Genomic DNA, 27,402 nt, shown 5'->3' with positions numbered 1-27,402 from the left:
AACAGCACACGAAAACTACCCATTCTCAACAGACGTTTCGTTTCAGCCAAATGACGTCCACTGCTGGACAAAGGCCTCCCCCAAGGTTTTCCACAATGAACGGTCCTGCGCTACCCGCATCCAGGCTCTTCCCGCGACCTTTACCAGATCGTCGGTCCACCTAGACGTCCAACAGACGTTTATTAAAAAAAAAAGATTATTAGTAATTTGTTTAATAACAATACAACAATACTCCCGTTAGCCCCTCGCACTAAGCTAAATATGCTTGTATCATGAGTGAACTCACCACAATAGTCGAGCGGCGGCGGGGACCGAACCGCGTTCCCCGGATCACGAGTCGGCCAGTTCGACCCCTTCACCGTTCGGCTATCGTGGCTTATATTAAAAACAAATGAACGTGATTTACCGCGGTGGTTTTACGCGCCGGCAACCCCCTTCACTGCAGTCTTCCTGGCCAGATGCACAGCCTCAAGAAGTTCCAGGCAGAATGGTAACAGAGAAACGACACTAACAGTTGTCAGCAGATCACGTTAGCTTAGAACATCGTGCATCGGAGCTGGAGGCACGGTCGTCGTGACGGAGTATATCATGACGCTAATTTTCAGCAGTTGACCGTTGCCAGTGCGCTATATGTAGAACCTCAATTTTTTCCAGTCTTTACTGACCACGCTGGAGCATCTCAACCTCGTCAACAATTAATAAAAGCATCGCACATCACTTAGGACTGCATGAAGTTCTGGACATATTTTGCATCGCGTCTCTTGACGAAATAAACTTTAACTCGCATATTAGGTCTAAGCTGTTTCAAATTGTATTAGTTTATTTATACATTGGTTCCATCAAAAGTACCGTAATTTCCTAGTTCTAGCAATAAATTCTTTCTTAATTTCCAGCTGGCGCAAGTATCTGGAGGACACGCGGTGCCGGCGGCGCCGGAGCGCCATCCTCCGCCGCAGCCGCAGCCCATGAGCCTGTTGCAGGTATATTCATTAAACTACATGTTCTCCACTTAAAACTACACATATTTGTTCAAAAATTGCATTTACAGTAACTAAATTGTTCAACTAAAGGGTCGCCGAAGCACGTAGAAATTTGTCCAATGACCCCGAGCTACCGCGCGCGTAATTATATTGCTGTCGCTACTGTGCGACGGGCGGCCGCAGCGAGTGTGCGAGCGCGACAGCAATATAATTACGCGCGAGCGATAAGGATGGATAGCTCGGGTTCATTGGACGAAATTCTACGTGCTCGGTGACCGGACTATACAATGTGTTAATGAATAATTAACTTTTTTTTAAAATAAAACCGACTTCAAATGCTTGGACACAAAAAAAAACTAAAAATTGAAAATATTGCGTATAAAAAAGTTCATCCCCAATTTTCCACCCTTGGGGGTGAAATATTTTCTTCAAATTCGCATGAAACCACCCTTTTGATAATACCTATTCAACAAAAAAATAATCGTTCAAATTGATTTATAATCGGCGGAGATATTGCGTATAAAAAAGTTCATCCCCAATTTTCCACCCTTGGGGGTTGTTTTTTCTATTATTAAATTTAAATGGGACCACCTTTGAGGTATTACCTATACGCAGAAAAAAGATTTGTTCAAATCGGTTCATAATTGGCGGAGTTATCGTGTAACAAACATAGAAAAAAAAAAAAACCATACGGGTCGAATTGAGAACCTCCTCCTTTTTTTTGAAGTCGGTTGAAAAGCGCAAAACCTCAGACACCCCAACTTATTTTTATTATAAAAGAATTATGTAAATTATTAAAATTAATTTTCGCGGATTATTTACGAAGATATTCACTCTTTTTGTTTTCGCCCCGCTCACTTGTTACCTCTTTTTCATGCATTTCTGGAAACGTATTGACCTTTCACTCGCTCATTTCAAGGCATGCACGCCTATGAGTAGGTTAGTAGTTAACGTAGATAGTTCATTCACCTCTGATAATAGAGTTAAGTAACGGCGTAATTAAAATATTATTTGGTTAAAATTTGACCCTAATTTTTTATTAGTGGAATCGATTCTTCTCTCGATTCCGAACAAACTAATTTCAGGTTTTGCGCTTTTTCATTAACACGTTGTATAGACCCAATTTGCTCAATGAATGAATTGTCATGTCCCATTGTTCTGCAGATGTTGAACAAGAGCATGGAGCAGCAAAAGGCCCAGCAGCAGCAGCAGCAGCAGCAGCCGCATATCCCGCAGGAGCTCCTATACAAGCTCCTGCAGGTACAGGTAATACAATACGCCTCGTATCAATACTATTGAGAAAAATGCCAACGTTAGAACTAAGTTATGTCAAAGACTCACTGCCGGGGGCAAGAAAACTTTCGGGCGCTAGGGAGAAACGCGTGCGGTGTGTCCCTTATCGATAGCCGCTCGCTCGATAAATGTGCGCCAGCGCATGATAATTATTTACTCTTAGTATTTATTTAATTACCCTCGCAGAAATGTATGTTATGTATGAACCCACTAAGTAATCATAATATATTTTTAGTTTAATATTGTTTTTTTTCTGTATCATTGTAATTTTTCCGATTTTATTTACTTTAATAAATATATTTATTATATGTATTTAATGCTCTTTCCATTATTTTTGTAATTTTAAGGAATATTATTAATTACTTATAGTATTATTATTGATACTACACTGTTGCAAGTGCAACACTACGTCTCCCCATAAGGCCCGTAAGTGTGAAAGAGAGATACGTGAACGCTGTCGCAGTCCCACGTTTTATTGCCCCATTGGCAGCGAGTCTTTGACAGAACTATAGTGATTTAAGTGACATTTTGGGCACAATAGTATGTTTTCGAAATAGAAGTAAATGGCAATGGCATTGACTTTGCAGAACGCATCAGTTCTATCTCTCCAAGTCTCTTAATGAAGTTAGCAGCTTAGATTACTGTGGCATGGATGGATCATGATTTTTAGGCCATTGTGTAATGGTGAAAATGACATGTTTCTAACAAATAAGCAAATTCAAATATGATATTGTTTTAAGCCTTATAATTCCATGTTCAGGATCATCAGGAGGCTCGATATAATGCCTTGTATACAGTGTGTTTGGGATTGGGCTAGAGATATTTAAGTCATTTTATTGACAAATATGCCCCCAAAAACGTGCCCGTCAAAACTGAATTTTTTGACAAAAACTAAAATTCATTATTATTTTTTTTAAGATTTTTGGTCATTATTTTTCATTTTTGTGTTTTTTTAATGACACATAATATTAGCTTACAAATGCAATTTTTTATTTATCTGTTAGACGGGCACATAAGAAATACAAACATTTTTATGTAGAGTGACATAAAAAATTAAGCCCCTCCCCATTCCAAGAGGGGGGATGGGCCCACCATATAAGGGCATTTTTGTCGATAAAATTGACATCACAACATCGCCTTAAATTATCGCTAGCCCTATCCCAAACACATTAGTTTTTTAATTTAAACGGGATCCTGCAAAAAACGGGATGTATCCGTGGGAACCAGCCCTAATTGTATGATTGTCTTTCAGCAGCGGCAGCAGCAGCAGCAGGCGGGTGAAATGGGGCTCCACAGCGCTGACCGCGAGCTCTTACAGCGGCCTGAAGCGCAAGCGCTTGTTCACGGTAAGAAAACCCTCACGTGATAGCAGTTCCAGCAATACAGTTACATTGCAGCAATTTGAGCGCTTTCAGCATTAGAATTGCAGAATAATAAATTTATTAATAATAAACTTTTCTGTCATTACGGCTATAAAGCCTACAACAGGTTATTGGGTCTGCCCCTCCCACTGCCACTTAGATAAGCAACTCTTCGGTTACTTTGGTACTCCGACGGATTTCCTCATTTCTGGTACGAAAGAAAGGAAACTCCACGACTCTTTGGGTGACTTTGAGTCGTCTTAAGCCGGGTGTAATGTGTAATGTAAGATTACGTGTAATGTAACACGAATGAAGAATATTCACTAATTTTGTTTTTTAGCTTTCTGTATTCTCTTTTAAAAATAAAAAATACAAGTGAAAGAATTATTTCGATACGTCAATTAGTTTCCAATATATTGAATTTTAAAAGTGCGGGTGACGTCATATTACAGTGACTGGCTCATATTTGTATGGGTGGAATCTTGCAAGCTGAATTAAGACCCACTTCCAGGCAACCGATTAAGCTGAAATTTCGCAAACACATGTGATTTGGATGACCATGCAATATTATGATGACATGGAGCTGATCTGATGATGGAGCTGGAAGGTGGCCATAGGAACTCTATAATAAAACGACTTAAATCCATCGAGTTTGGGTTCGTTCGTTTTGTATTGACGAGTACTTTAATTCTATATAGTAATCAGGGTCTAATGATGGAGCTGGAAGGTAATTCGCAATAAAACGACACAATCGCATTAAGTTTGGGTTTGGTTCAATTTTAATTTCTGTGATGGGTCTGGGTGTAAATATGTATAATAAGTTTGTATTTACAAAAAAAAAATGTATTTAAGTATGTTTATATTCGTTTTCTAGTGAGCGGATACTGTGAATGTACGTCACGCGGGGTCACGTGACCGTCGGCGGCACTCAATATTTAAGCGAACTTTGAATGCCTATAAAATCATAACTACTGGGTATTTTAGAATGAAATAAAAACTAATGTATTTGTAAATGTAAAAGCCTAACTGTAACATAGGTTTCAAGTGATTTTGCATACCTAGTAACATTCTCAATTCTACGCGTGGACGGCATTACGAGCATTGCATTTAAAATACTGCCCATACTATTTCCTTTACATTACACGATACATTTCCATTACGCGTTACACCCGTTTGGACCCGGCTTTATAATGAGTAAGGGACCACGAATCGGTAGACTTAGTGTAGGTGGGTTTCTCATTCGGTAGATCGATGATCTAGTGAAGGTGAAGGGAGCACTTGGCTGCGAGCAGCGCAGTCAAGGAATATTATTATTATTATTGGTTTTTGGGCCTTTATTTGCGCCAACTCGACCAGGTTTGATCTATTGTGGCAGCCCTTGTCTTTAGAGTTCACTGCTTAGTCCCGTTGAGTCTATAAATTTCCAGATTCTTTGGAGCGTGATATCTGCTATCTCATCCGGGTGCATGATGTGTCGCCCGAGATGGATACTTCTTTTGCTCATAAGCGGGCCGCATAAGCAGAGAACATGCATGGCCGTTTCTTCTAGTCAAGGAATAGAAGTCTTTGTCAAGGAATAGACGTCATTTGGTTGAAACGAACTTCAAATACCATTCGAATATAGCCGTATTAACTGATTTCTTCTTTCTCCCGCAGGCTTGAAGGCAGGCGAGATCACGGTCCAGCACATCATGCAGCAGCTCAGCAACCCGGGCCTGCAGAGCCGCCACCGCGACGTGCTGCTCACCATCCTGCGGCTGCAGCACCAGCGCCAGGTCAGACTGGGTACTAGTTGGGGGGACCATAATGAAACGTGACAATTACTTCTGAAAAAACATAGTTCAAGTCAAAAGAACACGTAGCTTGAACATAATCTTGACATAACATCAGCGGTTTTACTCCGAAAAAAGTTATTCAGTTTCGAATGTTCTAAAGCCCGGTCTGTGAGCATGTAGAATTTTGTCCAATGACCCCAAGCTACCCATCCTTATCGCTCGCGCGTAATTATATTGCTGTCGCGACTGTGCGACAGGCGCCCGCAGTGAGTGTGCGAGCGCGACAGCAACATAATTACGCGCGAACGATAAGGATGGGTAGCTTGGGGTCATTGGACAAAATTCTACGTGCTCACGGACCAGGCTTTAGTTGAGTCTTTTTTTTTTATCCACAACGAGGAAGCTCTTGGCCTGTATCTCACCTGATGGTAAGTGATGATCAGGCCGAAGGTGGAAGCGAGCTTCATCCGGAATCCTCAACTACGGAGGAACTGGCTATCTTACCTCTAACTGCCTGAACACAACAATGCTGTTAACATGTTGTTATGGCGACAGACTTAGGTAAGATGGTGGTAGCTAACCAGGCGGACTTAGAACAAGCCCTACCACCAACCAAACCGAAAGTATAAAGTTGTGGAAACATTTGACAAAACGTTTTATTGTGAGTTATTTTTTGGTGTTTTCGGACCACTAGGTGGACCGATGATCTGCTGAATGTAGCGGGAAGCACCCTGATGCGGGCAGCACAGGGCCGGTTGTTGTAAAAGTCCTTGGAGGAGGCCTTTGTCCCGCAGTGGGCGTCATTTAGCTGAAACAAACTTGATTTTTGGAACGGGACTATTCCCACCGCTGCAACTCCTGTGTAGCCAGGATCTCTACAGATTGACCGCCAATAAAAACCCAACCAGTGAAGGTCAAGTTAAACTGTCATTGGACCCGCAACGAAATTAATCAGAAGAACATAGGAGGAGTTCGAAGTTAGTTGATTTTTGGTAGTGTATATTATACTAAAGCTGAGTGTATCCCACAGATGGGCGGCTCGCCGCTGCCCAGCGTGGGCGTGGGCGCGGCGCCGCACCTGGTGGTCCCGCCGCACCACCAGCCGCTCCGCCTGTCGCCGCTGCCTCACCCCAGCGAGTATAATGGTATGGACGACATGTTTAATGAGGGCTATCGTTTTTATACTTAACAGTTGGCACCCCTGGCGATTGACAGGACCTTACTCTACAGTGGCGCCATCTTGATGAGTGCAAATGCGATAGTCCTCGTACCACTTTAGCGCTCACCAGTTGGTGCCACTGTCGTCGCTACTAGCAAGTGACAGGACCTTACTCTACAGTGGCGCTAACTGGTGAGCGCTAAAACATCACATTACACTATCGATATGACGGAAATGACCTAGTTTACCTTTACGTTGATTGAATTTTCGCACGGCACAGTAAGCGCCTCTTAACCGTTTTAGGTTCTGGAGTGTCCAATGTAATAGACATGACACTACCAACTCGGCATTACAACTTAATTTATTTTTACACAGGGTGCATTTTTGCAAGCTCTTAAACATTTTATTTACCGAAAAAAAGTCTATTCTACATTGATTGTTACAAGACCTGTGTGAACTGCACTTACGATGCGTTTAGTTTCTATAAATTACAGCCTTGGGCAAATATTTAAAAATAAATGTTCCTAAATAAGGCTCTAGTAATATTTAGGTTTTTTTTCTTCTAGAGTAAACAATGTAGTTATAATTGTTCTCGCGACTTTTATAATAATACACACGTAAACAGCGTTATTTGGTATACATAGGTATTTGTACAATTTCTAAAATCATTTGGCTAAAAGCATAACTAATAAAACCTTATTCGCACCATGGACGCAGCGTACTGTGTGTCGCCGATCATGGCCGCTAGCCCTAACACGCTATCGGTGCACCATCCAGGTAATATTATTAACACATACGTAGTAGTAGTCTTTATTTCTGAATGTTGTAGTGTCGTCACTTGTGATTCACCGTTGATTTCAGGCCTAAAATACTTGAAATATTAAAGCCACGTTAAATGAGCGCGTTAAAAATGTCAATTCACGTCTACAGGCGTACCCGCACGTATCCCGTCGCCGCGAGAGTTAGCCGCGCATACACAAAGCATCATGCAGGGAGCGCTCATCAAGAAGAAGCTGGAGGAGCAGCGCGAGAACTACCGCCGCCGCCACGAGGCGCCCAAGCAGCCCACTCCCATCTCCTTCACGCCCACATCTGTGAGTACTTAGTATCATCATCGTTAAAAGCTTAGGAGCAGCAACTGAGTATTTTTTGCGACGTGGAGCCATCGGGTGATTTTGTTACGTCAAAACTACAGCGAAACTTACTTATTTATTTTACCAATGGTCCATGACTCTCACTCGGCATGGGGCACACTGAAAACCAGCGCCGTGGCCTTCGTTACCGTGAGCCACGGCATATGCTGAATGGGGTCCCGTTGTAGTAGGCATCTTGTTGGTGAATGGGTGGCACTGCTCAGTTTACTCTTGTTTTTATTTTTTTCTTCTTCCAGTATTATATGCCACTACATATAGGGGCATTTCACGCGAAGCGGACAGCGAAAATCAAGTCAGGTCTTGGATTTTGTTCATATTTGGATTAAATGTGCTGCTATATGACCTAAATGGATGTGCATCATTATAATTTTTTTATGAAGCTTAGTTTATTTTTTATGAGCGTTCAAAAAATTGGTAAAATTTTAGGAAAAGATTTTTCAGAAGCTATTACTGTTATTATTACATTTGATTAAAAATAAACTAACTATTGGACTTTTGAGAATAAATAACTGTGTTTCTTACTATTTACTACAAATTTGAAATTTCTTTTTTGTTCATATAGAAAACCGGAAGTAAAGTTTTAAAATCGAATTTTACAAAACTTCGGGACTTTTTAAATTTTAAATTTTTATTTTAAAATATACCTATTAGTCTATAAATAACGTGTGTAAAGTTGTAGAATGGAGTCTGTATTGGTTTTTGATTTAGACGCAGTACAGTGCGAGCGCGCCGCAATGAGCGTTCATACTGGCTATCGACATTTGGCTACTGTATAAAAAATTTTTGTTCGAAAAAAACTGAAACGTTAATATTGTTGCATGCATACTCTTAAACAATTATAATTTTGACTCGGCGAACTTTGTACCGCCTAAAAACAATGATTGTTGGCATTGAGATGGTATTACGTCGCAGACCACCCACAACTTATTGGATAATACTCTTAAAACATTACCCTTCTTTTTGGGTAGTCGGGATATGTTAGTCCAGGGTAGAGGTGGGCGCCGATATACAGGGTGTCCCGTAATGTAACGTCAAGCCGGAACTGGGTGTTGATGCAAGTTGTGCTGGTTATCAGAAAAATATAAAAAAAAATCTATGTGGCATATTTTAAAAATAATAGGCATTTAAAAAAAATCGAAAAATTCTACTCCAGGTGACGGTCCTTTTACTCGTGTTGCCACAAATCTTCACTTTTTTCAAATTTTTTTTTTGTTATGTAACCCTGAATAATGCTTCTCTAAATTGTTATCAAAATTACAAAACCAGCTGCTCCAACTTGGATGAAAAAAATACATTATTCCCAAGAAAAATATCAAAATAAAAATTTTGCTTAGTTTAAACTGACTGTACTGAAAAAAAAAATTGTACTACGCGAGTGTGGCAAGTGACGTCATAATTTGGCGCATTTAGTATGGATTCCAAAATGGTATAACACTGTAAAATCTTGCTGTAATTGTCGACAATTTTTGTTTATTGGAAATAATCCCGTTTTTAACTTTATCTACCTTGGTTAAAAATATTATTCTAATGTGCCCAAAATTCAAGTTTCTGGCTTAAGTGAGGTGGAGAAGCCATTTTAAAAGGTATGAGCGGGACGGAGAGGGCCATCTTACCAAGCAGGGATGTTATGGATATCCGTAACCGTAACCGAAACTATCGGATATCCGAAATAAAAAATGTCCATAACCGTAACCGAAACTGATTCAAAAGTTACGAATAGTTTCGGATAAAGGCCAAACTGCAAAACTCTATGAAATCTGCAGTATACACGCCGCAGCTGCAATGCCGCGCTGCCGATTTCATAGTTTTGCAGTTTGCGGTTGCAGTTTGCGGTCTGCGGCCCGTCTTGGAATTGTACCTTAAATCTTAATATTTGTTACCAACTTGTCTGGCATTCGCTGGCACCATCTAATATGCCAGCCTGTTTTACCTTTATCATACATAGGTGTCGTCTTAGTTGGTACATAAAGTAGCTATGTGGGTCACGCTCACGCAGCATCTTGCTATTTGTATTATACCTACATTTTTGAAATTCTAATAATTCCGTAACCGAAATTATCCGAGACTTTCGGATAATCTGAAATGATTTCATATCCGTGACCGTAACCGAAACCGGTATAATATTATTCTAATATCCGTAACCGTATCCATAACCGAAACTTCATATCCTTATTATCCCTGTTACCAAGTACAAGTGAGTAAGAGGCAGGCAGAGCAGGTAGTAAAGGCGCGCGCGCACGGGTGACTTTTGTCACAGTATGTCAACTCATGGTGACAAAAGTTTCTGTGACTGACTGTACGGTAGTCAGTCACAGAAACTTGAATTTTGGGCACATTAGAATAATAATTTTTAACCAAGGTAGATAAAGTTAAAAACGGGACTATTTCCAAAAAACCAAAAATTGTCGACAATTACAGCAAAAATTTACCAAGTGTTATACCATTTTGGAATCCTTACTAAATGCGCCAAATTATGACGTCACTTGCCACACTCGCGTAGTACATTTTTTTTTCAGTACAGTCAGTTTAAACTAGGCAAAATTTTTATTTTGAAATTTTTTTTGGGAATAATGTATTTTTTTCATCCAAGCTGGAGCAGCTGGTTTTGTAATTTTGATAACAATTTAGAGAAGCATTATTCAGGGTTACATAACAAAAAAAAAAATTTGGAAAAAGTGAAGATTTGTGGCAACACGAGCAAAAGGACCGTCACCTGGAGTAGAATTTTTTGATTTTTTTTAAATGCCTATTATTTTTAAAATATGCCACATAGATTTTTTTTTATATTTTTCTGATAACCAGCACAACTTGCCTCAACACCCAGTTCCGGCTTGACGTTACATTACGGGACACCCTGTATAATTGGCCGGCGGCGGCGCGCCGACTTTTTGACCTCGGCGGCGGCGGCGTCGGCGGCGTGACCTTGTTTGACCTTTGTTCATTGGGTATTTTTTTTTAAATCTGCTTTTTTAGTATCTGTCGTCAAGACTAATCAGGTGATTTGCAGTTCGTTGGGGTTTGAGTTAAATTAGCTCTCTTGATCATAGATACTTTGATATTTGGATAGCGGGTTTGGCTGAGATCAGGTTCTCGTGTATTTCCTAAAGGCGAGCGTGCGAATGTGCCGATAAAAGTACCCTTAACATGTATTTTTGAGCTCTTTGGAGGCACATAGTTAATGTTAGATTAGCTGACTGTTGGTGGAATATTATATTCAGTTCTGTTTTATTTATATTTATGGTCTTTCTTTGTTATCCTACGGTCCAGGATGTTAATGTAGGTTGATTGCAGCAATGGGTCGAGGTCTAGATTGGCCGGAGGATACGTTTCACGTCTTAAATGATAATATGGTGAGACTTCGAGGCTTAATAATTACATGCGCCACTTGGTTAGCCAATCAGCTGACTTTGCAACAGTCTAGTCACTTTAAGATCACAGTTCCATTTGAGGAAGGCCGCAGCTTTCTGGTGTCTGGGCTACTTTACTAGTAGATGTTATAGAGTATCGGACCAAGTACAGAGTCCTGGGGTACTCCAGTTCTGCAGCTAAAAAGGGAAGATTTTGTCACCGAGTTTGATTTTAAACTGTCTGTCACTGAGATAAGAATCCATCAGCAGGTAGTAGAAGTGTGCTAGAAGGTACTTTTTATTTCATAGAGTAGTCCTTTATGATAAACCCAGCTGAAGCCGCAGCAAAAGCAGACGTACAGGATTCTTTATTTTCCAAACATTGTACTGATTATGGTTGGTATGGTTTCTGCCAAAATTTATGGTCGGGTATACTATATTACATGGGTCATACTTAGGCAAGGGAATAAACGAGCAAGAATGATCCTTTTCCATAATTTTAACAATACAAATGTCAGATTAATTGAGCGATAAGAGAATTCGTTAGGTGACTTGCCAGTCTTATGGATCATTTCCAAAGTTAAGAGACTTGCGAGGTTCTCACTCAGTGTGGTCATTGTCAAGACCATGGACTTCATGGTGATCAGATCAAATGCAAGTGCTTTACAAGGGTTCATTTTTGCTATTTCTTTAGTTTAGCCATCTCTCTTAGCGTTAGTTCTTTCGTTTCAGCCGAAAGACGTCCTGCGCCGCTCGCATCCAGGCACTTCCTGCGACCTTCCCCAAATCGTCGGTCCACCTAGTGGGAGGCCTGCCCACGCTACGTCTTTTGGCTCGTGGTTGCCACTTAAGAACTTTACTGCCCCAGCGGCCATCAGCTCTACGAGATATGTGCCCCGCCCACTGCCACTTGATTTTAGCGATTCTGTAAGCTACGTCAGTCACTTTGTCCTCCTGCGTCTTTCGTCCTCAATTAGCGTAGTAGGAATCAATCTTCTACTTTGAATTTGAGGAGGGTAAGCGGAAACGTGGCGGTCAACTCCTCAGATAGTCAAGTACAAAAATGTCCAGAAGCAGCATACGAAAAGATACAAAATGGGCCCTCTCAAATCACAATGGGAAGGTTTGGCAGCACAGCACCTAGAATGGCGGGAGATTGTGTTGTGTAGAGGCGAGTCCGCGAATTCAAGGAGCAGCGCACAACTGAACTCGACGCAAAACGCGATGATGTAAAACTCTCAATGTGCGAGGAGTTTGCCGCGAAGATCGGCTAGGTAAGTCATCTTCGGGCGCACCAGCGCCGCTAAGACAGTTAAGTTGAAGTGGTCACCATGACCGAAATCGGTCGGATGAATCAAAGGCAGGCATCATAGCTGCAAGTCTCGGATCAAGTTCAATGCTTGATCTTATTTTTTTGATTGAATTGTGGATTCTTTGGATTATCCGTGTCAATGGGTTTAAATAAACCGGCTTGTCATGTAGCAAAGGTCTGAGATTTTTCTTGTCAGTTCGCACTCATGTATTATCAGACCTAATAAGCGGAGAACACTTTGAGGGAGGTACTTTGTTGCCTTCCAGAGGTTGTGGTTCCCATTTGCATTCCGAGACATATTTGCCAAACTCTGTGTGTGATTCGCTTAAAGTATAGTCCAATAGTGTGGGTTGTCTGCCAGACGAAGGCGGGGATTTTTTCTTGACAGCAAGAGGGACCGACGCCTCTCGCGTTCAATTATTTACTAGACCAAGCAGCAACTTGAATAATGTACTTGATTAACTGTTAATATAGTTAGTATTGAGTTATTCAATCAATTTATTAGTATATCAACGGCATTAAGTTGCGAAAAAAATTATGCCAACCACATAATTTACATTAACTCAGATAGTCAGGCCGCGCTGATGGCCTTAAACTCCAACTTAATCACCTCAAAGTTGGTAGAAAACTGCATGAGTCGACTGAATACCCTAGGAGAACGTAACAGAGTAACGCTGAAATGGGTTCCAGGTCACGCGGGAATGGTGGCAATGAAAATGCCGACGAACTAAGCGACGAGAGGAGGGGGAACACAATATGGTCAAGAACCCTTTTGTGGCATTCCCAAAAGTCTCGCTTGAATGACCCTGGAGAACATCTATTAAAACAAATCCTTTAAGCCATGGTCAGACACGCCAGGATTAACTCATTCCAAAGCTCTCATAAAAGCCTATGACCGAAAATGCTCTAAGCAGATTATAGGACTGAGTAGGATCAAAATGCGCATCTTAGTTCGAGCCCTCACTGGACACTGCAGCTTAAACAAGCACTCGTCCACTATGGGACTGTCCGAATCAAGAACGCGCAGGATGTGCCAAGAGGCAGATGAAACGCCACCACATATTCTCACGGCTGCGGAGCTTTGATGCGCAAGCGGAGCTTACACCTAGGCAAACACATCCTAAGCCCACAAGATGTAAAACATATCGCCCCCCAAAAGATACTGCAATTCCTAATGGATGCAGGACTCAGAGACGAACTGTAAGGAAGATAGCGCCGATCACAATAGATCGGTGCCGGTCGTAGTGATACTAGGACTTTATTGAACTAGAATAGCCGCTCAACTCAATAAAAAAAATCTGCGTTCGAAACACAAATTAGCACAGTATAGGAGAGGAATAAATTGCAAATAGTTGGTACAGTATCAGTATCGGCGCGCCGACAGCTGGTCGTCGGCGGCGGCGGCGTGAAAAAATTCGCGGCGGCGGCGGCGCGCCGGCGTGGCGCCCACCTCTAGTCCAGGGTGCCAGCTATCTCCATGCCAAATTTCATGAAAATCTGTTCAGCCGTTCTTAGTTTTATACATAAAACATAGTCGTGTTAGTTAGTTACACGATTTATAAGTCAAGAACGGCTGGGCAGATTTTGATGAAATTTGATATGGAGGTAGCGATCCAACTACCTAAAAAAGAAGAATAATGTTTTTAGTGTATTATTCAATAAGATGTTATTAGTCCGCGATGTAATACGCACCATCTCAATGCCAACAATCATTGTCTGTTAAACGGTACGAAGTTCGCCGAGTCAAAATTATAATTGTTTAAGAGTATGCATGCAACAATATTAACGTTTCAGTTATTTTCGAACAAATAATTTTTATACAGTAGCCAAATGTCGGTAGCCAGTATGACGCTCATTGCGGCGCGCTCGCACTGTACTACTTCTAAATCAAAAACCAATACAGACTCCATTCTACAACTTTAGACACGTTATTTATAGACTACTAGGTATATTTTAAAATAAAAATTAAAAATTTAAAAAGTCCCGAAGTTTTGTAAAATTTGATTTTAAAACTTTACTTCCGGTTTTCTATGTGAACAAAAAAGAAATTTCAAATTTGTAGTAAATAGTAAGAAACACAGTTATTTATTCTCAAAAGTCCAATGGTTAGTTTATTTTTAATCAAATGTAATAATAGCAGTAATAGTTTCTGAAAAATCTGTTCCTACAATTTTACCAATTTTTTGAACGCTCATAAAAAATAAACTAAGCTTCATAAAAAAATTATAATGCTGCACATCCATTCAGGTCATATAGCAATACATTTAATCCAAATATGAACAAAATCCAAAACCTGACTTGATTTTCGCTGTCCGCTTCGCGTGAAATGCCCCATATGTAATTGCCTGTATTTGTGTGATGTCCATTGTAATAAATGTGTCTTTCTTTCTTTCTTTTAAACTTCACATGTGCGTGTGACATGGTGATATGTATGCCGTAACAGCTCTGTTGCGTCACATGTTATCCCTTCTGTAAAAACTTGCTGTTGTCCTCGGATGAATTAAGATTTACTTGGTCCACTTTGCTGATCAGAGAAGTCACCCTGAGAGAAACAAGCTCTCGCTCTGTTACTTTGATAGACAAAACCATAACTTTTTTGTGTTATTTCTAGGTGTTGCGCAAAATGACCGCCGAGAAAGAATCAGAGGCGCCCAGCCCAAAGCAACAGTGGGCGCAGCCGCCCAAGATGCCCCAAGGGCGGCCAATCGTCAAGGTATGGTTACGAGAAGTAGTGTCTTCTAAAACATAAAGAAAATTCAAATGACTATCAAAATTCTAATCATCCTGCACAATAAGAGGCAGGCGTGGTCGTTCTTTCACTAATTCAGTCTTCTACCTACCTTTTCAGTTTTCTTATTACTTGAAGTTTGAAATACTGACAAGGTTTTGTGTGCAGGGAAACCAGAGTGGAGCGGCACCAATGGGCTACGGTCAGTCACAGTCCGAATACCAGCAGCACTATCTTAACCAACAGCAGGTCGGTAACTCAATCACATATACTATAGTTGTTGCAATTCACGAAGGTGAGTGAGCTTTACATGTGTGGTGGATCGCTACTGTTCGTTTTTCAAAAGTTTTGATACACGTCACACTATCGTTATGCTATATAAGGTGTTATTTTTTATACTGATCATACTTTACCAACGCATCTAATAAAATCATACAAATACAACCCGTGTTTTTAAAAAAAAATTCAGGCTAGTTTTTGTTTTTACTTTTCCTAACAAAAAAAAGATATTATTTTTACAACCATCCTGTCTTCACTCACTGCCTCTCTCTCTTTCTTTACTCATTTCATTCATACGAGTACGAACAATGGCCGGGCGCGTTCATTCAACGTTCACACACATAAAGGTTAGATTACACTAAACCTACGTTACCAAAAATTATCACTCGTGAGTATGTACGATGTTACGTCATGTTAATAGGTACTACGCGCTGGGAGAAACAAAATCTAGCCACATAAGTAGGTAAATAAGTGTATTTTCATTAGTGTAATAGCGGGGGACTTTTCCAACGAACCGAGGCGAATCATCCGCGTTAAACTAGAAATTTAAAAAAGGATAGAAATTGGAATTCAATATCTACGGTTTCGTAATGCCTACGCAATTTATTTAGAGACGTAATAAAAAATTGATAGGTACATACCTATTACTACTTCGCTTCGCTTCAGTGGAAATGCACCCTAATATTGAATATGAATAGGTGTTGTAAATAAAACTCACTGATCAATTTTCCTGGTTTTAATTCCTAAATTATGATTTGCCATCACACTTAAGATTCATTGATTTTACTTATTCACACATTTACCTATTTTGAATGTTGTTATTTAAAGTTCCTAGGTTATTATTACACTAATCACAATACATTTTGAACGTCAAGCCTTTGTTGAATGTTCACGTAAACACTGTCTTGCACTGTCTAATCTAGCCACGATCGAATTGAGGTAATGCTTTCGGGCTGCACACTTGCTTGCTGTTCACTAGACACCACGTCGGATGTTGTATTCACAATTCGCGCACTAACTTTTTTACGGAAAAAGTCCCTTTCGCGTAAACAAGCACTCATCTGTCCAAACCACACTGTAGGTATGTACCTAGGTAGACTTCCGCAATAACCATCGATAGAACTCGGTCGCGGTCGTGGCCCTCTGGCAACAACTCCTTGATAAGGCATTCCGTATTTTTACGCAAAAGCCGCCGTCTGCGGCGCTCGCATCTGGGTACCGCCAGCACTGTGCCGGTGATTGAAATTGAAATCCAGAACTTCGTCCTCGAAGCGCACGGGATCTCGTCAAGTCAGGATACGGCTGCGCTCCCTGAAGCGCTGCGCGGCTCCAAACAAGCAAGGTGTGAAGGTTTTCGACTCGTCAATGTTTCTCGTCGGCCAGTTAGTGTGCCCGAAACATAATTTCACCTGCGTTTTGTTATTGATCAAGCGCGGCATTATAATAACTCGCACATACACTGCAATACGTTTGGGCGCATTGGACGGACTGGGACGATTATTTATGTTGTTGCACTCCCGCATGCCGATCGGCGGCTCGGCACGGGCTGTGGGCGCGGAGCGACTGGCAGCGATATCAATATGGCCGACTCACGCGGCGCGGCACGTGGCAGCGGTCGTTGCCCTCGGCCGGCTACTACGATAGTGCGTAAACGAATACTCACCGCGCTCAAAGGATGATTTATTTTTTATTTTTTTCGAAACATTATTTGTCGTTTTACTCGAAAACTAGCCTGAATTTTTTTTTAAAAACACTTGGGTTGTATTTGTATGATTTTATTAGATGCGTTGGTAAAGTATGATCAGTATAAAAAATAACACCTTATATACACAAGCAAGTAAAGCTCACTCGCCTTCGTGACAAGAACTATACTTATGTATGTGACGTCATCTAGATATGTTTTAAACTTCGCTACTTTGACTAATGCAATTGGTACATACTTTTGTCTCCAGATGGTCGGTGGAGGACGTCCATTTCCTCACCCACAGCAAAGACAGCAAGTACCTAATTCGGTAAGTCTCTTCATTTTGATGATCTGATTTATTTTGGTGCTATTTTTATGTGTTGCTTAGTAACGTTACTTTATGGATCAATTAAATCGTTTAACTTTTTGAAAAAAAATCTGCTAATTGATTTAAATTGAATATTGAATTTGTTTTTTTTATTTAATGATGTGGGTTGCGTTTACTTAGACCTGACCACAGACCGCATTCAGTGTGGCAAATTCTTTAATTTCAATGTCAAGTGGTTTCATTTCTGGTTAAGAATCGCAAGACTCGTCTAAAAGCACTTTTACCACAGAATAATAATAAGTACTACGTACAGAAGTTTTACTTCGCGAAGGTATTTAAAAAAATGTATGCTCAATGTCATTAACAATATGGTGTAACTTAGCCTGTCTCAAGAGTCAAGCACCATTTTGTTGACAAACGTCAGTGATCGGCACTGCTCCGAAGCTATAGTACTGACTTCGGTAAAATGATGTGACGTGAGGTGCCAAACTGCGGAAAATGGCGGAGGAAATACATGATTTAGCATGAATTATCATGAATAATATTAACTACTTATTTACCTCTCAGTGTCTTGAGGCAACTTAAAAAAGTACATTCTGTGTTTTTATTTTCTTTATTTTCTTCCATCATACACAAGAATACGCGTGCGCGAGTCAATGTTCGCTCGTATGTGAGGCCTTGTCGAATAGTATCCTGTAGGTGGGCCATCGTGCGTGTTTTGTTTTCGATGTAAACTCGCGGAGATGAACAGGCCTGCTTTTACGTACAGTTCCTGCAACTCTCGAAGGCAAGTGGTGAGCTTTACTTGTGTACGTGTACAGTGTACATGCACATTGATAGTGTAATGTCTGTCAAAACTTGAAAAACTAACAGTATCGAGCCACCACATGTAAAGCTCACTCCCCAGACAGATAATTAGTAAATATTAGACTCATATTTTTTATTTTCTTTCATAATTAAATAATAACAGTGCTACATCGAGTTGAAATGGCGCGATACGTCACGCTTGAGTAGAATTTTTACTCAAAAGTGACGTCACGCGACATTTCAACTCAATATAATACTGTAATTATTCGATTATGGAAAAAATTAAAAAATATGAGTAATATTTTCTAATTATCTGTCTGACGGACTAAATAGAATTTCGATATCATTACCCAGTCATCATCCATATAGCAATTTGCAACAACTATAAATAAATTATAATCGAAATAAATCATATTTGTTTGGTTCCAGTACAACAACATGAACAACATGGCGCGAGGCATGGTCGGGGGCACCACGCTGCAGCAGCTCCTCGTGCAGTCCCACCAGAACCGCCTCAATGGTAAATATGCGCAGGGAACCTCGCCTCATGGTCACCCTGTAGGTGCTACACATGATTTGTTAGGACATTCGTTTTTATACGTTTAGACACACGCGGAATTCAACAGGACATAAACAGGCGTATAACCATAAAATGTCATTGAAGCAACACTGAATTTCTCTTTCTCTAAAGGTAGTCTTTCGAACTAAGCGGCACAGACGCAGCGTCTTTAGCTTTGGTCTTGTGCCACCAACGCCGCGTCACTAACTCACTTCCAAAGGCTACCTTTCAGACCAAAGCTAAAGACGCTGCGTCTGTGACGCTTAGTTCGAAAGGCTACCTTAAAAAGTATTTGAATGTACTATTTCTTCCGTATGCTGATGGATGACAGACGGCTCTTTATTTGTATTGAAATAAATATTACATGACATGGGTCGGACAACATAACACGAAACGTCTGATAACGTCAATTTAGTTCACGTAGTAACTCGTGTCTTACATACATATAAAAAAGAACGCTCTGGACTTTATTTATTTATTAGAACAAAAAGTCATGCTTTACGCTCTGGTTCTTCAGAAAGCGCGACTCTAAACGCCTGTTTGAATAAAGTTACGTGTCATCTCAGTGATTTTTCCATAAATTGGCGACACATTGACATCTTATAAGCCCTGCTTTTAAGTTCAGCGTGTTTTTAAACGTAATCTTACATTTATGTCATTAATTTCGATGGTCTTCATATGTTATTATTTTGTTTGTTATAGACTAGCTCTTCCCCGCGTGGAAAGTGGTTTGTAACAAATAAATTTACAGTTGCAATGATGATAAGATCTTGGTGTCTATGGATTTGCTATCTAAGACCTATGTCTGATAGAAATAAAGAAGTTTTTGAAATGTAGGAATTTGCATGCAATATTTTTGTTTAAAAATCAAGACACGAAGATTTTAACACATTTGCAGCATTATTTATTCAGGAATAGTGTAATTTTTTATCATTATTAAATCGTAGATATTTTGATTGTTGATGAAAAAAATTGTTATGAACGATTCCCCGATTTTCTATTTCAGTCCGTAATTTACCTAGTCTTTGTTTGGTTTTATGAGGTACTCTATATTTCTGAGGACTTCGCTATAAATTAAATTTCAAATTATGTACTGACTGGAATGAAAAATCTGACTGTAGATCTATTTCATTCTATGCTAGTATCATGATACATTGCGATGCCCAAAACTTGATTCAAATTCAACGTAGATTCATGTCTGAAATTACTTTACATACAATTATTATAAAAATAAATTGATAAAAGATTGAATTTTAGATTACCTTTGTTTTGACTTGAATGAATGCTTGAGTTTGCATCGAGTTTTACACACCTTAACCCTCATACATTCTGTTACCATAAAACGTGCGCGAGCCACTTCAAAACAACAATGGTAAGATAGTTTAAATCGTCAGAAATGGGCGGCGGGTCCGGCGGCGGCGACAACCAGCTAGCTCGCTGGTTCTCGCCGGAACTTCTCGCGCGTGCGTCCGCCGGCAAGCTGCCTTCAGTCCACGTGCCCAACGCGCTGTCGCTCGAAGACCTGGAGCGCCACCACCACTCGCCCGCGCCTCCGCTGCGCAACTGAGCCAACTGAGCCAACCGAGCCACCGAGACGACCGCTGAGCTGATGAGCACCCACCACTACGAATAACCGCGCCGATACGCTCTAATTTTGCACACAAAGCTTTATAAGTGACTTGAAAGATTGAACTGTCTTACTAGAAATCAAATCAATAGACATGGATAGTTTGAGTGATATTCTGCTTTGTGTGCAAAATTGACAAGTAGTATTGGCGCGGACGATACAGGGCTGCGATCGGTAGCCGGATGTTGGTCTTTTTTGCTAGTTTTGAAATCGAATCGGGATTTCTACCGTGTAATGTATCGCTCGTATTCGGTGAGATGTTACGATGAGCTGTTTTATGTTCCTGTTTAAAGATGTAATGTTGTGCAAGATAGGAATTCCGGTTTGATCTAGTTTTAGATTGATTGAAGTGTTTGAACGGATGAGAGTAAAGTATCGGCGGGCCGAAAACATGGCGGTATTAGAACGAATGAATTTTCACTGACAAGAAATGTTTTTGATTGGTAAAATTCACAACGCGCGAGCGTATTTGACGGTGTAATTGTGTCCTTTAAATTCGGCTACCGGTTGTGAACTCACCCTGTATACTCGGTGACTACTATCGCCAGTCATACATATGAGCCCTTTCAGATCCTATTGTGATGTTGTGATTTTGTTGAAAAAATTCCCAGTACTTTAAACTTGACCGTCTTTTATTACTTAATCATCACTTTACTAACAGTCGCGCATACGTATGATTGGCACGCGCCTAGCCCATACTTGCGCACGAGTGGAAAAATGACGTGTTCTCGTCATTTATACGCAAGTTTCGCGCGAGAAATGTCAGCAAGTTTGCCTTAAACACTTGCTTTTAGTTTAATCCGTCGATATCACAATCGGGACCTTAATATTTTCGGTTCAAATCAAAGAAATAAGGTTCAAATTTGCGCAGATAACTTTGGTCCTGAATGTGACGTTTGACGCTCTCATTTCTCGCATGAACTATTGCCACTTCTCGACACTATTCAAAGTAAATTATGAATATACATAGCTCGATGCAAGCTAAGATGAAATACTCAATTCGACGTTTAGATTGCGTTATTTTTAGCGTGAAATTCATATTTCTTTTTCAAAATTAAGGTCTTATTGACCAAATTCGTGATTATACAAAAATCTACGGATATATAATTATTGGTGTGTTTACATGAGCTGAATGTGATGTTGATATGAACTCGTCAAAGCTAGGTATATAGGTTAGAACACAACAGTTCGTGTGACCTCGTGAAACATGCCATGAAATCAATTCATCATTCCCAAATTCAAAGTACTTAATACATGCTAGCCAAGACGCACCCAGTCAACGTTCATTGGGTCTAAAGTTAACCGACTACGTACTAGACATACAAATAACAATACCTCAGTTTAACCATAGGATGTTGTAGGATCACCGTCAATTGTAAATATAATCGTTGTTACTGTTACAAAGCCTTGTCAGGGACGACAACTAGCAACGAAGGTAACATAGGTGTTGGAATTAATATTTGATGTCCCATTTATCTATTGGGCATTTTGGCCCAGGCCTAGTTTTGCACAGTTACGGTCGCTAGATAGTCCAAACGGATAAAATAATACCTAAATACATGCAATCTTCTTTCAGCACATAATGTTAATATACTAAGATACCTGAATTGCTATTGATAGAAATTTCTAGACTATTCATTTGTTATAATAATGTAACACGTGAACAGGCTTTGACTAAGTTGTGCTATAAGAATAACATGAATGTTGGGCATTATTTTATCTGACATAGTCAATATAAAAAAGACCAAATAGTGATGATCCATTGGAAATAATAAGACATCCCTTCGATTATTGCTGATGTTCTAATTCATGTTCTATTACATATTTCAATCTTCGCATTTGTGACGTCAATCGATGTGCTCGATCGACTTCAGTTTACCGATTCAGGTGTTCGTCGAGCTGGTCGTTGACGGTTTAGTGTTTCTGTCTTTATCTCTCCAGAAGTATTACGTCGCGCCAGCAAGTGTCCTCGTGATCCAGGTAGCAGCTGATGGGAGGGAACTTTTGATGTATTTCTTTGTAGATATTTAACGTGTAGTGCCTAGTCTCGCCGTCTGGCCACGACATAAGTGTTATTATTGTTTGTCGACCCTCTGTCAGCTCCCTTTACGTTTATCTTGATGTCTTCTTGGAATATGTCCCGCGCCGTGACTCAGCGACGCGAGACATCGAGCGAGTGTGCGAGTGTGAGTGAGCGGTATATTGTATGTCTTAAGGTTGTGTTTGTAAGCATTTTTTCTTACTATGTCATTTTCGTGAGGAGGAGAAAGATTTACGTTAAAAACAAAGAAATATTCGTCATTATTCATGTCTATACATTTATTGTTAGCGGATAGACATTTTAGGATGGCCGTTTTAGTTGTCATTCGCGAATTATTTTGTACGACAATTTTCGGGATTAGCACAAGTGTGTCCGTTATCCCATTTGTGTTTTGAAATTCCTAAATATATTTTTTTAAAGGTTTTACGATTCGATTCGATCCGATGACGTCAGGCGAGTCCGCGGATTCGCGTGTCAATTATATCATTTTGGAAAACTCCTGGTTTAGAGTAGTTTCGGTACCGTCCATCGAGAGATTTCTTAAGTTTTATCTAAACTCCTTCATAATAAACAGGTTCGGTTTTTGTCGAATTCCCAGTGTATAAAGATATTAGTTAGGACTTTGGATATCGCGTAGGATCTCTCGTAAAACATCCGCTCAATACGACGACCGCAAGCAATACCTGTATACAATTCCTTCACTTCGCCTTTGTTTTAGTACACCAGTGAATAAGGCGCGGTCCACACAGGGCATGGTATTTTAGAGACAGTCAGTTTTCATTGTAAAGGTCAGTGCCTACTGTAGTTATGGAACTGGGCATGAATAATCTTCGGTGTTTTTAGAATAAGTAATTTTCAAAACAAACTTGGCGGTAAACTCGAAGCCTCTGTGGGTCGCGCCGTTGACAGAAAACTGACGTTAGCCAAAGCGCAGGACTCGATTTCGATGTGATTTTGAAATGGATTTGAGAGGAACTTAATCATGAAGTGTTTGAGATTTTGTTTTGTGCGTTGGTTCGGCAATCGCATTAGATGCGCACGCCGTTTCGGTTATGTAGACGCAATAGAGGCGAAATTCTGTTTTTGGGAATTGTGAGCCGCAACGGCGGCGGGGCCCGCGCCGGCGCTTACGTAACAACACGAGATATGTCTCCTGTAAGCTTTAAATTATTGATTAAAGAAAAAATTTAAAGTTCACGTTGTTTTATTTTTTGTAAAGCTAACTATCCTTCACTGTTAAGACATATACACTAGGGGACAAATGAAGCAACACGTTGCGGAACATGTTCCTCAACAACTACGTGGAATGTGCCGAGATACATGTCGCGGAACATTTTGTCAACCACACTTCTCGAGGCGGGAGCAAGCAACATGCCCCGCGTCACGTACAATGTTGTGGGTCATGTTGCGGGACACTATGCAACGTTGCAGCGTCACGTATATTTTGTGTTGCGGGGACAAAATGTTCCCTAGTGTATCCGCGGCTTTACAGTGCCACCAGGGGACTGACTCGAATGTAGGCTGCTTATAAACGAATATAGTGGATAAATTAGCGTCCTAAACGGCAATGCACAAATCTCTCATTTTGTGGTATAGGAATTAATTTTATCGAGTGCATTATTCAATAATCTGACCTCTCAACTCAACACAACACCTTTGTTCGCAACTGTACTGACGAAAGCTCGATATCATACCGTTGCACACTGGATCGAGCCCATACAAAGCGTTGGACATCGCTTCCTTACTCAGTGTTTTTAAAATAAAATGAGATTGCGTCAACGTAGTAACTTCAAATTTTTACAGTGTAAGGTTGATAAGTTTATCTTTCTAATGTGATAGGTTTTACTTATTAGATGGCAATTAATATAAGTGAAAAAAATTCTTAAAATATAGTGATGAAAAACTTGTATTTATTGTTCAATGAAAAGCAAATACTCACTCATTTTGGTCTATTTCCATATTTAAAGAGTAACATAATCTAACAATACTCTAAATTTATTCTCATTAAGTGTTAAAATTTTTAAAGAAATATTTTTGTAAACGCCTGATTTTTCATTGCACACAATCAGTTTGTTCGATTTTGTCGAGCTTGATTTCATATTCTGTTAACTGTTAGATACATAATCTAACAATACTCTAAATTTATTCTCATTAAGTGTTAAAATTATGAAAGAATTTTTTTTGTAAACGCCTGATTTTTCATTACACACAATCACTTTGTTCGATTTTGTCGAGCTTGATTTTATATTCTGTTAGCTGTTAGATACATACTAATGCAATTTTATAGGAACTTGGCGGACTACAAAACTGACTCCAATCAACAGATTATACGTTTATATACGCCAATATACGTTTGTAGCTAAAAACTGGTTCTCATTATAATGACACTGCTTCTTCTTGCGACAAACAGTGTCAATGAAATTATTGATTTTTTTCGATAGTTATCTGATAAATAAAATGTGTAACTTAGTACCTACCTAACACAATCATAAATTAAGAAAAAAATACATACAAAATGTATGTATGGTATGTACTAAATTCAACGACGACAATCTTTTGAGATGATGACAGTGTGATTTTTTTACTATGTCTGTTTTATAGTATTTCTTTATGTTCATAAAGTATTAACTACGTTAGTACTTACCTCTGTTTATCTGAAGAGAGTGTATGGGAAAACAGCTCTAGTATCCTAGCTAAAGAACTAGCGCGATCTTTCATCGTGGTTTTTAATAATGCATACAAATCTCTATTTGCCTTGAGGTTTTCCATTTTAATGAGTATTTTTTACTGAATTGCACACGATAAATAACTCATAAACCAAAATAAACATCTTTGGTTTACCTGACATTATTTTAGTGTAACGAATTTTACCTAAGTTAATTTTGCTATGCGGAAAAATGAGGCGCTTTTATTTAGTTTTTTGTGATTTTCTCGAAAATATGGATGAACAAGGGTCCAAAAACTGAGTAATAATATCGCCCACATTGTCATCTATCATCTCTCATTCATGGTTTGTTAAAGATCGCCCAAGATGTCAACTAAAACACGCAGTTTTCATTTAAAAAAATACCTTTTAAAATTACGTCAAAATAGCCAAGCTAGAAATTTTTTAGGCACTCATTTTAACACACAGATTAAGATAAAGGTATAAACTAATACATTATTAAGTACTAACATAAAACCAGTGAACGAAATTGGATATATTGACAATACAAACAGAAGTCAGAAAATCCATGATTTTGACTTTGTTCACTTTACGGTCGCACCACATAGCTATGATAGTAGATCATGACTTGATATTAATGATATTTGATAGAATGAAGTCTCATCTTTCAACTTATATGCAAATCAATCTTGTTTTAAGTAGTTGCATTTAAAGCACCATGTCCAACACCTTGTATGGGCTCGATCCACCGTGCGTTGATTTAAGATGGCAAGCCTTATGTATGGAACGGTCGCTTTTTTGTGACCTTTATAATTTGGTCGGCTTATAGAAGAATTCCTGATATTTTTTTGCAGTCCGATAACTTTCTTATAAGCCGTAATATAAAGCTGAAATTAACAGGATAGCTTATTTAAGGAACATTTTAATTTGTCCATTGTATGCCATGTTCCCTTGTTATAAGGGAAGAATTGCGTATTCGGCCACGAAAGTAAGACTGTTAAAATAAATTAAATTTCTTGAAATCTCTCTTTTGCGCAAAGCCACATCATTTATATTTACTGTGGTTATAAACGTGTACCAAGGGTACATGCTACACCTTTTTATTCGATTGTAAGAGTACTGGTTTACTCACAAATCCGTTTTATCTGATTTTCGAAATCATTTAATTACACTGGTGTTTATCATTCAAATCAATGACTAATGCTTGAACTAATTTGGACATCAAGGTCTATCATTGGTATTTTTTTCAAACTTTTGCGTTGAGCCATTTACGAGATCTGGGACATCACAAAACATTACCCCAGCAAAATTCTGAATAACTTGAAAACCGGAACAAGAACAAATTTTGCTATTCGTGGACAAATTACTACGCAACAAAAGCTATCTATCCATGTATTTGGTACCGGGATAGAACGACTTTCAAAAAAAAAATTTGCTGGGGTAACGTTTCAAACATTACCTGTTCTTTCCTAATAATTTTAAAACTATAATTTGAACGAATTTTGCTATTAGTGGACAAATTTCTGCTCACGATGGACTAATTATCTGCTATACTCTCGACTCTCTAAAGCACAACATTTATAAAAATTTTGCTGCGGTAATGCACTCAATTTTATTCAGGGTTCAGTGTGGCAGAGTGGTTCTCGCGAACCCACACTGCGGATTTATCCCGCCAGGTGGCGCATTAGGATTCTTGTCAGTTGTCAAGTTTGACATGTTCGAAGGCCGCCACTGGCGCCATCTACAAATAGCTGCGGAGCTTTTTAAAACCACAGATTTTATCACTTGTGGAAACCTATTGGAGCGCCATCTTGTGCAGCCGAAAGTATTTATTTAGTGTAAAGTTTTTGACTCATCACTAGATGGCGCTACTGACCTAAAAGATGCCAAACAAGTCAACTTGATAAAACCCGATGTGCTTGTGATATTGATTCGGACGAGGTGGGGGGAAATACAGTGGGTACCTACAAGTTAGTAGAAAGTCAAGGTGTTTTGACCAATTTCGACTTGAAATACGGCGCGGCGGCGGGCCACAACTAGGGCTTAGGGCATCTAACATGGTTTGTAGTTTTCACGCGGGAAGTTTTTAGCACAAATCTTTTTCTGTAAAATGCGTTCAAAAAGAATTAGTAAAGTAGGTATTTGTAAGTTTAAGCACGGATTTTTTTCAGTCGATATTCACTAATTTGACTCTTTGAAGATAAATCTTGCAACTTGTTTACCAATAACATACGCAGTAAGGCCACAGAATAATATTAAGTTGGTAAGGCATAAGTGATGGGTTGAGGCCTTGAGGCAACATA

The 27,402-nt window shown here is 39.6% G+C and overlaps 1 protein-coding gene across 1 annotated transcript in view; it reads left to right on the top strand.

Moving 5' to 3' along the window:
- The window catches only part of LOC135082433 (proline-rich protein 12), a 56,336-nt gene extending 35,323 nt beyond the window's left edge, over window positions 1-21,013 (top strand). Inside the window, exons 31-41 of the mRNA XM_063977228.1 lie at window positions 894-980; window positions 2,145-2,246; window positions 3,526-3,619; window positions 5,291-5,409; window positions 6,440-6,554; window positions 7,499-7,662; window positions 14,993-15,094; window positions 15,278-15,358; window positions 17,341-17,400; window positions 18,637-18,727; window positions 20,161-21,013. Coding sequence (XP_063833298.1) covers window positions 894-980; window positions 2,145-2,246; window positions 3,526-3,619; window positions 5,291-5,409; window positions 6,440-6,554; window positions 7,499-7,662; window positions 14,993-15,094; window positions 15,278-15,358; window positions 17,341-17,400; window positions 18,637-18,727; window positions 20,161-20,333 — 1,188 coding nt within the window. The 3' untranslated portion in view covers window positions 20,334-21,013. The remainder of the gene's footprint in view (window positions 1-893; window positions 981-2,144; window positions 2,247-3,525; window positions 3,620-5,290; window positions 5,410-6,439; window positions 6,555-7,498; window positions 7,663-14,992; window positions 15,095-15,277; window positions 15,359-17,340; window positions 17,401-18,636; window positions 18,728-20,160) is intronic.
- The last annotated feature ends 6,389 nt before the right edge of the window (window positions 21,014-27,402 follow it).

This window comes from Ostrinia nubilalis, chromosome 21, assembly GCF_963855985.1.
Source record: "Ostrinia nubilalis chromosome 21, ilOstNubi1.1, whole genome shotgun sequence".
Classification (NCBI taxonomy): domain Eukaryota; kingdom Metazoa; phylum Arthropoda; class Insecta; order Lepidoptera; family Crambidae; genus Ostrinia; species Ostrinia nubilalis.
The sequence above is the reverse complement of the archived record's forward strand: the minus strand, read 5'-3'. Positions and strand labels throughout refer to the sequence as shown.